Here is a 14,468-nt window from a genome sequence, read left to right as displayed (position 1 = left end):
TTGAAATAACAATGACAGAAAGGACTCCTACAGGAAAGGAATGAGAGCCCTGGTCTGTAGCTCTAAAGAATGTTTCAAATCCTGACTTCAATGGAAACAGATTGTTGACATACTTCAACCATGTCACTCAGTTCACAGGGCAGTGTTTTTCCTTAGATCTACAGATTCTTATTTTCCACTTTGCTTATGTATATAGGGATCTTTATCCAGAAAAAAAGAATTGACACAAAAGGAGCTTCCTTTTACTTCATTACACAGGTCTGTTATCCTGGAATCCTATATTGCTAAAGTAATTCAGTTTAAAAGTACAGAACTGAGGTGATGGAAGAACCTTTTACATTATAGACTCCGCTGCCTGAGGTTTTGATTTGTTTTCTTTCCAAGCTGGACACTGTTGATGTTGAGCTTGAGTTCTGGGTTGCCTGAGCTTGTTCCATTTTTCCACAGCAGGGGAACATCCCCTTCAGAGCTTTTCAGCCCAGGCAGTGTGGCATGAGCACTCAGGTGTCACAGTGCTAGACATGTCTGGAAGTATCTTATCTTCCTTTTTTGTGTCATCTGATAGTTTCATCTTCTTTATTGATGGAAATTAAAAGCAACATCTGACAGCGTATTTTCTGTTGTGTCCACTTGCCCCCTTGCTGGTTGGAAGGAAAAAGGAAGTCAGAGCATTCCCAGCCATGGAAATGGTGTTGGCATTGCCCAGCATTACCCTTATTTGGTTTTGGTGGGCCCCAACACATCTGCACACAGAGGAAGATCCAAGACCATTACTCACTAAGTTCTCATACTTTGGAGGTGTCTTTTGCCTCATATTGTTCTGAGAGTATTTGTTCTTCCCCAAACCTTTACAAGTGGAAGATTGTGTAGTTTTGTTGTAGTTTCTTAGCTATTGATCTCACAATTTTAATTTCTGTAAATCTTTGACAGCTGTTGTTTTGTTGCTTTTATTTTCTCAATCTATTTTAATACTTATCCTGCACAGCACTTGATGAGGACAGGACATAAGTATATGATTATAGCCTGCTGGACCTTCATAAGGCCTGGTCATTTTGCAATCTTTGGCTGTTTCCAGAGAATGTGTTTAGGGACTGTGTTGGTTACTGAAGCATCTCTTCCCTTTTCTCATTCTCCCCTTCTCTGTGGTAATGCAGGTAATGCAGTAAGACATAAAATTAAATGGGGATTAGAATTTCATGAGAAGTGGTATTTTAAATGGAGCTGTGCTTGATTCATTTATGCTTTAAAGGAAAGAGTATAAGGCAAGGGAAAATCTGCTAGTTAAAGTATTAAAATCTGCCAGGGGCATGGCATTTTCTTTAACTTCCAAAATACCTATCCAGTTGAAGACAAGTGGAAGTAGATGTTGTCTGTTCCCTCAGGGTTTCACTTCGAACTATCTTAGTTTCATGCTACCTCTGCTTGTGGAAAGTTTGTCAGAGCGTTATGAATGTGTTGGATTGGTTCCCATAGACTTGAAATGCCTCTTTACATCATAAGCTGACCACTGCCACTCAGGTGCTTTTTAGTTGACTAAGATGACAGCTAGTACTGATTTTTGGTAGTTGGAACCATAAACTGTTACCGAAATCCTCACTTTTTTTCCTGATACAGTTCTGCCATGCCCCCCACCCCCTTCCCCAGCACAATTCATATTGTGTCTTGGTTTGAAATTTGAAATTAACTAATTTGAAAGACAGGTGTCTGCTAAGGAAGGCAGGAACTTCCCTTGGAATGGAGAATAAGCCCCAACCCCACCCCCCAAAATTATTATAACTTTGAAATTAAGGAGCTTTCGGGCAGAGATACAGGAAAAGGAATAAAAGTTCTTTACTAGTATGTATGTGTATAAGAAGGCAAACAACAATGGCAGCAACAACAAACAAACAAAACAAAAACAACAACGACAAAATAAAAGAAAACCAAAAAGCCTAACTAAAACCAAAACCAAAAAGCAGAAAACTCAATAAAGTCTCTTCCCGGCCCCTTAAGTGCTTCCCCTGGGTGCAGTTCCGGGCACGGCCGCCAGGGGCGCTGCTGGCTCCGGGCGGGCAGGGCGGGGACTCCCCCGGCCGGCAGGGGGCGCTGTGGGGCGGGCCCGGGCACCACACGGTGATGGCGGCCGGGCTGCATGGCAGAGCTGGGCTGCAGCAGGAGCTCGGCAGCTGGAGCTGTCACTGCCTGCTGTCCCCACAGGCCAGGAGTGTGGGCTACAGTGTAGCAAAAACCCAGAGCAGTGGCAGAAAAAACGCCAGGGGCTGGGCAGCAGCAGCCCGGCTCCTGAACAGGCTTAAGGATCCCCTGAGGCACCCCCTCAGGTTTCCCTGAGGCACCCCCACAGACGGTAACAATCCCTTTTTTAGTGAGGCAGGGCGTTGATAAGGTACAATGGGCACTCTTAGGAGCAGAGCTGACGGTAGAAGAAAGGCGGCAGACAAAACCCTACAGTGGTGGGAACTCTCCCCACAGCCAGCCCAGCCTGTGTCCCCTATAAGTGCTGAGAGAAACAGAGCCAGCAGCTGCCCCAGCCGCTTTTTTCACAGCCCAGTTCTCTGAAGGAAAGAAACCCTCAGGTAAGAGTGCAGCCAGCTGCCTTCCTCCCCTGAACTTGGCAACTTATTTTGTGTCTCCCAGGTACCCAGTCATTATTGTCTCTTAGCAACAAAAAACAAAAAAACTAATTTTAGAATAAGAAAATTCCCCAAGAGAAACAAAAGGAGAACTCCTAAACCCCGCCATCTTGGTTGAAAAAACAGCTGTTTTCTCATCACCAAGCAAACTGAACAGCCCTACAAAGCATAATACTAAAGCACAGTTCTGTGTGATTTGCTCTCTAGAAACATCTACCCTTCATTGTGGTGGGTGCTGCGCAGACAGCACGAGAGTTCTTGTGCTGAAACTCTGAAAGGATCAAAAGCCAAATATGAAGGCATTGCCGCCACTTACATCAGCCAGCACACATATCCCAAATGTCAGAACATGGCCTGGGAATGGGTAACTCCCTTAACTTGTGGAGACTTTTGGAGCATTGATTTGAGGCCCTGATTGGAGCTGCTCTTGAGTTCATGTGACATCTCTCACACTGGTGGTTCTGCAGGGGTCTGAGCCACACCCAGCAAAGCTCAGTCCTGTGGGGTGTTCTTTAGAGTGGGGGAGCAACAAGGAACATCTGTGGGATGCTGCTGGCCATGACACTGATTTTGATCCAAACAGTGACCCACTCTGCATTATCGTTTATGACATACATATTCTGCAGGAGCTCTGGCTTTTGTTTTGGGTGTTGATTTGGCAGCTGGATTTTAGGAACAATATTCTGAAACTGCAAAATTCCATCTGAGCCGTGTAATGCTGACTTGCTGAATAATCTCTCATGTTTTCCTTGGGGCTGGTAGGCCTGGGAAGAAGTTTTGTGCTTCTGCCGTTACTATGGGCTTTTCCTTTGCAGTGTGAAGAGACCAATTCAGAAAGAGTGATTTGGAAGAGCATTGTTAAAAATAATACCATCTGACATTTTCAAGGCTGAAACTTTGTGGATAGTCAGTGCTGACTGACTTTAAAAGCCCTAAAATTCTTAAAATGCATTTTCCACTTTGCTTATGTATATAGGGATCTTTACCCAGAAAAAAAAGAATTGGCACAAGAGGAGCTTCCTTTTACTTCATTAACAAAGGAAGCAAATGAAGCTTCCTTTTGGTGCCTCTGGGAGTAGTAGATTTGGTTAACTACGGGTTTATGGAAAGCTGGGTACAGGCACATTTACAACAGTATTTTGTACATAATATGAGCTAGAATATACAGAAATACTAAACATCACTGGGCTGGGTAGACTCCATCTTGAACAGGACCCAAAAGCAGAGCCTGGGAGAATGAGCACAGTCGGAGGTTGCTTTTGCTGTGAAGGTGTCCTTAGTCATACAAAAAGCTGAAATTTCTCTCTGAACTTAAAGGAAAGTTGGTGCAACTCTGTTTTTTAATTTTTTATTCAGGCTCCTAAATTGTTAATGTGCATTAAATTTGGGGTTGGCATGCAGCCTCACAGCACTCATCCTCAGATTGATGTGGGGTGTTGGACCTGCTTGCAAGTGGAAGTTCTTTGAAAATGATGAGGCCTGAAATGTGCTTCTCCTGCCTCTCCATTCCCATGGAGTAAGGCTTGCTGGATCTCCTCGTCCCTCTTTAATTCCCCCAGCACACATGTTCTCAATTACTGCCTGCATTGAAGCTGCAAACATTTCTTGTGCATCTAACTTTCTATACTGACTATTGGAAATATATTTTAGCAATTTGTGGGAGAACTGTTATGTCCCATGCTGGGAAAATTGTGTTTATTATTCCTGTAGGAAAACAAGTCCACAACAGATTTTCTGTTTCTTCATCCTTCTTTATGTATCCTGGAGCAATATTGTAAGAACCTCTTACCCCCAGTGCATTGAGTATGGGTTGCTCCCATCTTTGAAATAAAAAGCATATGCTCTGCAGTCTGTGTTTTTCATTGCTGTCCACAAAATAATCACTGCTTTTGGCTGATCACAATAATAGCTACTATGAACCCCAAATATATGAGTTTGGATGTACAGCAGCATTACATTTGATGAAAACTTAGTTGAATTGTAGTGTTGGTAGGACTTAAAAGTCAATATTCTGCAGCAGAGGGCATGAAAGGAGTGATAGTATAATGCCTGATTTGGAGGGGAAAAGGAGATGGGAGTTAGTCTTTCTCTCAGTGTGTGCATTGTTCTGATAGGATAATTCTTCAGGATCCAGGTGGTATCATGTGTCCACAAGCCTTTGTTGTACATTAAATCATACTTTATTTTCAGCTGTAAACCTTAGGACCCACACCCACATCTGTAACATGTTTCTCAGTTCAGATTTTGGGTTGCAGAAGAGAATTTTGTGGTTAAGGAAAATGCGGTGTTGTACTCCACCTCTCTTTTGTGCTGAAAATTAGTTCAACTCTGACAGTGATCAGGGGATATTGTTACTGCTGTACAGACAAAGTTTTTAAAGCACAGTTACCTTCTGCTTAAATAAATTATGGGCTCGTTCAAATGGAAAAAATTACTTTTGCATCTCATCTGTGACTAAGTTGACTCACAATAGAGGGGCCTCTGAGAATGCCTGCATACAGGGATCGCAAAGAGAGAAGAGGAAAAGGTGTGTCTGGATCAATTAGTTAATTGCTAGATAATAAATGAATACTCTTTGCCTTTGCACACAAACTAAACCTCTTTTTCATTTACTCTCCAACTTCCCCTTCAGAGATTTGCTGACAGCATTCTCTCCCAAAGCAAGGAGCTCTTGCCATTTGATGTAAACACTCATTGAGCCTCTGTGGAGATTTGAAAAATTGCTTTCCTGTCATTAACAATGATAAATCTGTAAACAATATTGTTAAAGATGCTGGGGGGGTAGGCATCAAACCAAGAGGAACAGATTAAAGGAATTTAAGAAGTGATATACACTTTTACAGCTATGCTCTGAGAAGGAGACTGTACAGGCAGCCCTGTACAATGCATCAAATGTAGTTTCATGAAAATTATTTTTATAATTCTTGATGAAATTTGGGGATTTAGGGGTTTTTGCTATTGCTCTGCTGCTTGTCCTGGGATGATGTTGCACCAACTGAGGCACTGCTGTTTCTGATGTGTTGCTTTAAAAATGCTGGAGGAACAACAGCAATAAAACATGAGCAAAATGCCTGAGATGCTCATTTAATTCCCATTAGCACAATAAATGTGAATATGATGAGGTTTGTTTTGGTTTTATATCCCCATGCTTCTCCACAGGGATGGTTTAGATCTGTATCAGAAATGGAAGCTGAGTCATAGGTTGGCCAGGAGGACCAGAATGGAGCAAGGCATTTGATCTGAGTTTCTGGAGCTAACAATGTAACTCTGGCAATTTTGGAGGGAGGTGTTTTTTATTGGCAGTCTGTTGGGTTTTTTTAAGTGGTTAGGAGTCTTGCTTCATTGTCCAATTTGTAAATCCAAAGACCTTGCAATCTATATTAGCAGACTGAAATAATTCCTGATGTAATTTATGGATTTACCTGAAAGAAAAGAGAGCTTTCCTGCCTTCCATGCAGACTTGGGTCAGTAGCAATGGCCATAACTCCCCTGCTTGCCCAGGGCAGTGTGCCTGCAGCCATGGGCACTGGATCCTGTAACCCAAGGGCTTTGTTGCTGCCTGCCTCAGCACTGGGCCAAAGGTGCTCCCATCCCAGCAGGCACAGAGGCTGGGAACAGAACCAGTTGCAGGGATCAGGCTTAGCAATGGCAGCCTGTCCTGCAGCTGTCCTCACATAGCTGGCTGTAATGACTGGAGGAACGTGTTATCTAAGGTAACTTTATCTTTTTGGATATTTCTGTTACAGATAGCTCTCCTGTCTCTTGGGTCTGAGGGTTGTGACACTGTTCACACTTCAGGTGTCTTCATCCCCTCTCATATTTATTTGTTCCTAATTTTTTTTTTTCTGGAGGAGGAGAAGGATGGAAAAGCTTTTAAATACAGGTTTTATATTCTCAGAGAAGAATGTGCTGAGAGGCCTTGTGAGCAGTTTTCTGTTCTCCCCCCAGGTGCTCTGGGCTGAGAGGATGTGTCTCTGTCATTCCTGCATGCTAACAGTTATTATGGTTCCCACTAGTGGTTTTACAGTAGGTCAGTGTAGCATAGGCAGATCCTCAGCAGAGCTTAGGATGGCCATGGCTGGTCCATGTTTAAGGCTCTTGCTGTCCCTTGATGCTGACAGTGCTGTGCTGCTTTGGTTCCTGAAGAGACTCATGGCCTGCTGCAGATGATGTGTGTGTCTGCATTTTCTCTTGTGCTATGGTTCACCTTCTGCCTAAGCTTGCCTTAAATTCACTTTATGCTGGTATTGAGGTTCCAAGTGTTTAATTTTGACATAAAGAGCAGCAGATGATTTTCTTACCAGTCTCCTGGCTTCGTGGAGCTGCATGGCACTCTGATAGTGTTCTGCAGCTCTGCACTGCCCTGGCAGGAGCTGCAGAAATGTCTCCAGTGGGGAAGTCCTCAGAGGCAGTAGGAGGGATGATGGTTTGATCCTCTTGAAGGGACCTCCAGTTCCCATTTACAAGAAGTGAGCATGGAGTACTGTGGCCAGAACTGGAGGGGCCCTGCCTCCAGCCAGGTGGAGGACAGAGACAATCAGATCTACTGAACTGTGTGGATCTGTGGCACATCAGAGCCACAAGCACATATAGCTTTAGTTGACACTGCTGCACAGTGCACCCTGATCCCATCCAGATATGTAGGGACAGAATCCAGCTCCATTTCTGCAGTGACAGGAGGATCCCAACTGTGCTGGAAGCTGAAGTGAGCCTGACTGGAAATGAATGGCAAAACCAGCCCATTGTGCCTGGCTCAGAGAGCCCCTGTGTCCTTGGCATAGATGGCCTCAGGAGAGGGTATCTCAAGGACCCAAAAGGGCATTGTTGGGCTTTTGGGGGAGCTGCTGTGGAGACAGAGGAAATTGGGCTGAACACCTTGCCTGGTCTCTCAGAGGACCCTTCCGCAGTAGGACTGCCGAGGGTGAAGAGCAACAGGTAATGATTGCTACCACACCAGTGCCCTAACAGCAGCGCCCCGACTGCACCAGCTGGGACTGTGGGACCCCATCCATGGGATGAGTTGAGAACTGGAGAGCCAGAGAGTGCTCAGCAGGACTTGCTCACCCTTTTAACAGTCCTCTATGGCCTCTATGTCATTAACAGCACAGGTGTTCTTTACTGCTTTCCAAATATGTCTCACAAGATGTTGCAGTGGATCTTCCTCTTGTCATTATTTATAAACTGCAAAAAGAATGAACAAGAATTAGATTATTAGCATGTGTCTTATTCTGTGATAAGAATATATATTATCATGATAACATACAGAGTGAAGCATACAAATCCCTCCTCATCTCAAATGGGAAGACAGCCTGGAACAAATCCCAACAAATTATGTCTTTCATATTCACACAGATGAGCTTGCTGCTACTGCTTCTAAATTTCTATTCAGTTCAACTGCTTCTTTGCAAACTTCTGTGTTACTTCCATTTGACTTCCTTGAATGGCATTTAGCCATGGCTTCCTACATGTGGGGAGACCAGCTGCCCACGTGCTCCTGGAATGAATCTTTTCCATAGGGCAAACAGTTTTGTAACTCTTTACCCTGCTGAGATAACAATTAATTAAGCAGTTTCCTTATAAATAAGGAGGTAGGACTTGTGGTCTTCCTTAAATACATTGTCTGTACTGAACTTTCAAATGACTCACAGCAATATTCCCAAAAACTTGTGCTCTGTGTGTGACCCAGAACAAACAGAAGTCACATTCATCCCAGTATTACCATTCTTGTGATCTCAGCAGACCTGGGAGACCAAATGTCTGGAGGAGACACTTCTGGTGTGGACCTGCAAGCACAGCCAAGCACTCCACTTGCCTGCTCTCTTCTCCCATGGAGACTGGAGCAATGTTTGCAAACTGAAATGATGCTGTTGCTGCATCCCGTAGGCACTTTCCTGCTCTGTGCAAGCTTGAGTATTTCTTCCATACGCAGTGTAAGCTTTGCAGTTTCAAAGATCTAATCTAATAATAGATTGGTCTACATTTGTGGCATTGCCAGAAAAAGGCATATGTTGTCAGGCAGTCAAAGTCAGCAACAGTGCTTAAGTGGAAATGTGCTTAAACACTGAGAAGGCAGAAATCCAAAATGATCCATCCAAGGTTTGGCTATTAGGAAACTAAAAATACTGTCTTCCTACATACAGGGTTTCCACGTGTACTTAGAGAAATACTGTTTGTCTGATGTCTCAAAATTATTAAAGGGTAATTATTTTCCTTTCTTGGCTTTGGTGTGGTAATAGAAGATGCTGTTGGTATTCAGCTTATCGAAGACTGGTTTAAGCGGAAATAGAATTATTGAAATAACTCAAATGGAAGAGGCATGTGTAGTGTAATGTGGGAGAGAGAGAGATGACATAGAGTTTCCTTTTCCTATCACAAAAGGTTTGCAATTCCAATTTTTCATGTCTAGATTTCCTCTGGGGAAAGAATGCATCATTGGCTTGGGCTAAGTGAATGTATACCACAAGAACCATTGGTCTTCTCTGAGCTGGTGAAAAACTTCACTTTTAAATTCAGATAGCTCTGTGGTCCTGACCTTTTACAGAACTGCACTGAGTTGGGGATTGGGCTTTGAGGTGGTATATGAAGATATGAGGTTTTGACATGAGTTCTGAGGCAGCAATTATGGGATTTCATGTGTACATATCCCTTAAATATCAGCATATTTAGATGTGCGGCCAGAAACTGGCATCTGTCACAATCATTCTTCTGCTAAGGTCAGTGTGTGCACACAGACACATATTACTGTTCTAGTAAAAAATTCTTCCATAAATGCCATCGCAGATCAGAAAAGGTTAGGGTTTTAATATTAATGTTTTCTCTTTTAGGACCTCTAGTTTCTCCCTACTCAGCATGCATGAGACTCAGTCAGGCAGTAGTAGCAAAGAGTTTTATTTCAGTGACTTCTCTAGGGAGTTCACCCACTGTAACAAATACTTCTGCCTCCTGGAACCCACCTGAAGCAGCATCCTAGAAGTCCTTTTTGCCCAGCTTGTACTATCCCTTGCACTGGTAGCAGCCTCGTGCAGTTTAGAAGTGATGGTAGAAAAATTGAGCTGCTGCTATTTTCTGCTTCTTTTGGCACTATTCCTGGAGAGAGTTGAGTTGGTAAATGTGGCTGTCACAGCAGCTATTACCAATGACACAAAATAATTAAGTTGTGGTTTCTATTGTGGTGGGGCCACGTCTGTATTTTATAATGATATGTCTGTGCTAGGAAGGAGTGTTATGCTTGATTGTTGTGATGGATGCTTCCAGGAAAACAGGACAGGTCTCTAAAGGCAGGTTGTCTAATACTTTCCATGTACATGAAATCCTGTTGGTTACATGGCAGACCACTAATTGAACTGTGTGTTGTTTCCTCTCAGCTTTCTGATGAGGTGATGAGGAGGGCAGCATCCATCTCATTTTTCTCCCTGTTGCTTTTGGAGGGGATAGCTGCCATGTTTGTTCTTTTCAGCCAGTCAAAAGAATGCTGAAGCCAGCTTTTCATCTGATTCTTTATGAAGTGAATGCTTTCATTTTTTTGATGTCTTGAGCCACCAATATGGGGTTCCAGACTTTCAGAAGTCTTGAAGACTTTTGGACACAGATGCCCAGCAGTGCTGAGAAGCCCTGGTAGTCCCTGGTTCTTGAATCCTGCTGAGCTGTGCTTCATGCAGAAATTACACTGTGAAGATGCTGTGAAATTTGGGGGCCTGGAGAACAATCTCTTTCTTTCTCTCTTTCTTTTTAAATACTGGGCTTTTTCTAGTATTTAAAATATTTTCTGTATGTTGTCTCAGATAAACTTGAGAGTATTGTAGTGTAACTGTGAAATCCTGCTCTTTGGTTCTTAGAGACACATGCTCTTCCTGCTGCACTCAATTTAGAGGGAATCATTTCTCCTGGTCTTAGCCAACAAACACAGTCAGTCCATGTGCTCTGGCATTCTCTTGGAGGGGCAGGGAGCCCTGTGGGTGTCGAGGATGCTGGCCAGCACTGTGCTGATGCTGTGCTGATGCTCTGCTGAAGGTGAACATGAGCTTGCAAAATGTCATGCTGACCTTCCTGCCATTGCTGGGGACCAGCTAGATAGAAGCTGGGTTTTTTCAGTAGATGTTGATGTACATATGTTGGTGTGTCAGGGGGAAAAAAAAATCTTTTCAACTATATGTGGTGTTAAGCCTTAAGGCTGAAGCTTTTTTTGTTTGTGCGTCTGCAGTGGAAGAATCCCGTGTCACATTTGATTTGTATCTCCTGTTAGAGGTGACATTGTGTTAAATGGTGAAGGAGCTGGGGGTGCTGCACTGCACATAGCCTGTGATGTCAGAAGATGGAGCAGGACAGAGGCCACAGGGGGTTGGGCAGGGGGACAGCTCAGCCTTGTGTCCATTGGCTTGACGGCTGCTACCACACTTCTGCACCAGGAGCACCCCAGTAAGGGGAAAGGACCAGCACAGGGAGCTGGGATGCTGTCTGCTGGTGGCAAAAGCCTCTGAAGGAGCAAGAGATACTGGGACTTGGTTGAGAGGTTAGATGTCCAAGCTTGATAAGGCAAGAAACTTCAGTGGGCAAAAAGGTGCATGTGTGAACCGTGGAAATGTTTTGGAGGGTGCTGGAGTGAGCAGTCAGTGATCAAAGTTTTTTCTCTGTGTCAGTGCAACACAGCAGGTCCTGGATGCAATGGGAAGCCTTAAGGGATATGGTAATTAAGAAAAGTAACTAAGAACTAACTAATAAAAACAATAAGAGTTCTACCAGCTTCATTTTGCATAGGCAGGCAGCAGGGAATATGGGTCACACAGTATGAGCCACCCAGAAATAAAATCCAGGTCTGTTAATGCCTCAGGCCTCTCCATAAACATCAGACTGTGACTCTTTCCTTCAGCACAGCTTGGATGGGAAAGGATTTGCATTTTAGGTGGAAGATGAGTCTCTGCTCAGTCCAGGTCCTAATCATGTTCTCCTGCTGTTTGCCTTTGCCAGATGCAAGTTCTTCAGCCTCACAGAAACCCCTGAGGACTACACCATCATTGTGGATGAAGAGGGCTTCCTAGGTAAGTGTCAGCACATGGCACTTTGGTATCCAGCATGGGCTGGATGAGGAAAACATGTCATCTCACTGTGACTTGACTGTAAACCAAAATGTTTGTAAAACAAGTCTGTTTGTAAGTGCTGGTAGTGCAGCTCTGAAAGGTGCTTTGATCACTTAAGCACACTGTCTCTGCTGCTATGCTGTACAAGGCAACTCAGACATGGAATATAAATATATTTGAATGCTGGGAGAGGATCACACACAAGTCTTAAAGAGTAGTTAAAGCAGGTTTGAAAAAGCAAAACCCTCTGCATACAATTGCATTAAAATGAGCTAGCCTGTGTCCCCAAGCCCCCATAAGTACACCACATCTTGCATTTCCAGCTTCTGTGAACCCCTGTCTTTGAAAGGAGCACTTGAATAGTTTGTATCATCCCTACAGCCTGCACAATGCTGTGGAGTTGTGGTTGGGCTCCTTTGGCTCATCTGTGTAAGCTGTGATTCATCCCCCTTTCCTACACCCACTCTCCCTGTACTAAGTGTGCCATCTTTGCCTGGGGTGGCTGAAGGGGTCAAAGGGGGAGTTGATCTTGTGTCACAGAAGGTGGTTGGCATGTGCTTGAGAGCTGCAGATTCTTGGCATTGTGCAAGAGCTGATGTAGAGAATGGTTTGGCCTTGTAAATGGAAATAGTTTGTAATAAACTTTATCATGTGTGGAGGTTTTGTTTGTAACGGTGTTATTGAGGTGAGGGAATGAGGAAGTGCTGGCCAGCTGTTATTATTTTTGTTCAGTTATTCTTTCTGTGTTTGGAATTAAAAGTCAGAGAAAATTCATTAAAAATATGAAAAAAAGGATTTCATTCCTGAATAGGAATCAACTCTTGAGAACCTTCTTGAGACACTGTAATATTCAATGGTTTTGTACTATCCAAACTACAAGGAGAAAATTTGAAACGACACCATCTTTATTTAGTACAGAGTTTTATGATCAGTAACCTTGCTGAAGCTGGCCCTTTTCTGCTTCAGGAATACTCACAACCGTGATAGAGCAAACTACATTTTAGACCAACACAGTGGTACCTGAAGATTTTAGCAAATTAATCAGTAGACTGAGAATGCTGAATGGATCTTTACAGCTGTATCTGTTTATAATTTGGGAGTTTTGAGGTTTGATTGAAAGTCTATGCCATGTACTTTTGATCCCAGAAGAGGTGACAGAGGCTTCTGCTACCAGAGTGTCCCTTGTTGTATTTTTTAAAGGGGCATATGCACAAGAATTTTACTACCAGCGGTAGTGTTAGCTTTTTTGTAATCTGTAGCAACTGAAGAAAATCAATTCTAATTTGGTTTTGCCATGATAGTAGGATACAGAGCCTCCCTCTAACAGCTTCATTTTAAGTGAAGGCTCACTAAAGGAGGAGAAAGTTTCTGGGTTATTTTCCAAGGGGCACAGAACATGGCACAGCAAGAAACCCAGGGATTTTCATTCTTAGGAAGGAGCCTGTGTCACTGAATCTACAGGTGGGATGTGCCAGGGGGATGCTCATCTCCAGCATCATGTCTGTGTCTGACATGCATGGCACTCATTTCTCTGCCCACTTGGCATGACACAGATTTTTCAATTCAGTCACTGGTGACAAGGTGAATTGCAACCACTCCTGTAGAGCCTCACTGCAGCAGCCACACTGCTCTTTATCTCTCTGGAAATTATACTATCAATTAAACAAAGGTGAGCTCAAGCAGTGGTCTGGCTCATCTGTACTGAGCCTGTTGCACTATCTGCCATTGGTTGTGCTCGAAGCAAATCCCAGCTCTGGCACCACCACTGTCCTCAAGAAGCTGCATGTCCCAGGTTGTCTCTGTGAACCAAGCAGTGCTGCTGCAATTCAAAGGAGCAGTCCTCTCTGGATCTTCTGTTTCCTTGGCTCTCTCTGCCCCCTGAGCTTGGTGCTGAAAGTCACAGTGCCCACGCACCTTCCTGTGGCTGTGGTTTGGGCATAGAACATCCCTGGTTTTTTTTCAAATACACTGTGTGCAGTTGGGCTGCTAAAGCAGGGCTTTGCAGGAGACAAGATCAACTTCCAGGGAGTGCATGGGAAGGAGGGAGTATACTAAGGCCACCCTCTGCTACAGTGTGGTGTGGAAGCCAGGTGCAAAACCCAACCTGTATAGTGCCACAGAGCTGCTGGCTTCATCACCTTTTGTGTGCTTTCCCTTGTAGGTGAAGGTCTGCTGGTGAGATCTCTATACACCCCATCCTGCTAACTCTCCTGCCACAGTCCCCATATCCTTTGGGTTTGTGTCCAGCCTATGTTCTTCTTTATGAATTGTCACCACCACATCCAAAGCTTCATCTCAGGGTTAGCCCTGTGTGCAGTTCCATCCCTGCTCCTCAATTCTGTGTGGTGTAAGTTTTTCATAGTCTGGAGAAGTCCAGAAGAAGTCACAGTCTAGCTAGAAATGTCTCAGCAAGAGAAAGTTCACTTTTTCATTGTATAGCCTGTAATCAGCACATGGGCTTGAACAGATTCAAAATCTCTGAGTTGCACCATCCCACCTTCTTACAAAACACTACCAATTATGTCTGCCTCGAGTGCATCAGCTGCCTCTTGTCCTGAGTAGTGAGGTGCCAAATTCAGCTCCAGAATTACAGGGTAGATCTGCACCTTTGATGAGCAGTTCAGATAGCAAATCCAGCAGTAAATTACTTCCTTTTTCATTCCAGGTAACTTTTCTTCTTGCGGTGCTTAACAAAATCCATGTAAGTCTCTGAAGGATAGGTTTTTCTATGTGGGAAATGAGAATCTTTCTTTCTCAGGCACCT

The 14,468-nt window shown here is 43.8% G+C and overlaps 1 protein-coding gene across 1 annotated transcript in view; it reads left to right on the top strand.

Annotated features, from left to right (window-relative positions):
* CASTOR2 (cytosolic arginine sensor for mTORC1 subunit 2) overlaps positions 1 to 14,468 on the top strand; it is a 123,611-nt gene that overhangs the window by 51,664 nt on the left and 57,479 nt on the right. Inside the window, exon 2 of the mRNA XM_030962544.1 lies at positions 11,595 to 11,665. Within this exon, the coding sequence (XP_030818404.1) occupies positions 11,595 to 11,665 (71 nt within the window). The remainder of the gene's footprint in view (positions 1 to 11,594; positions 11,666 to 14,468) is intronic.

This window comes from Camarhynchus parvulus, chromosome 19, assembly GCF_901933205.1.
Source record: "Camarhynchus parvulus chromosome 19, STF_HiC, whole genome shotgun sequence".
Lineage (NCBI taxonomy): Eukaryota > Metazoa > Chordata > Aves > Passeriformes > Thraupidae > Camarhynchus > Camarhynchus parvulus.
The sequence above is the reverse complement of the archived record's forward strand: the minus strand, read 5'-3'. Positions and strand labels throughout refer to the sequence as shown.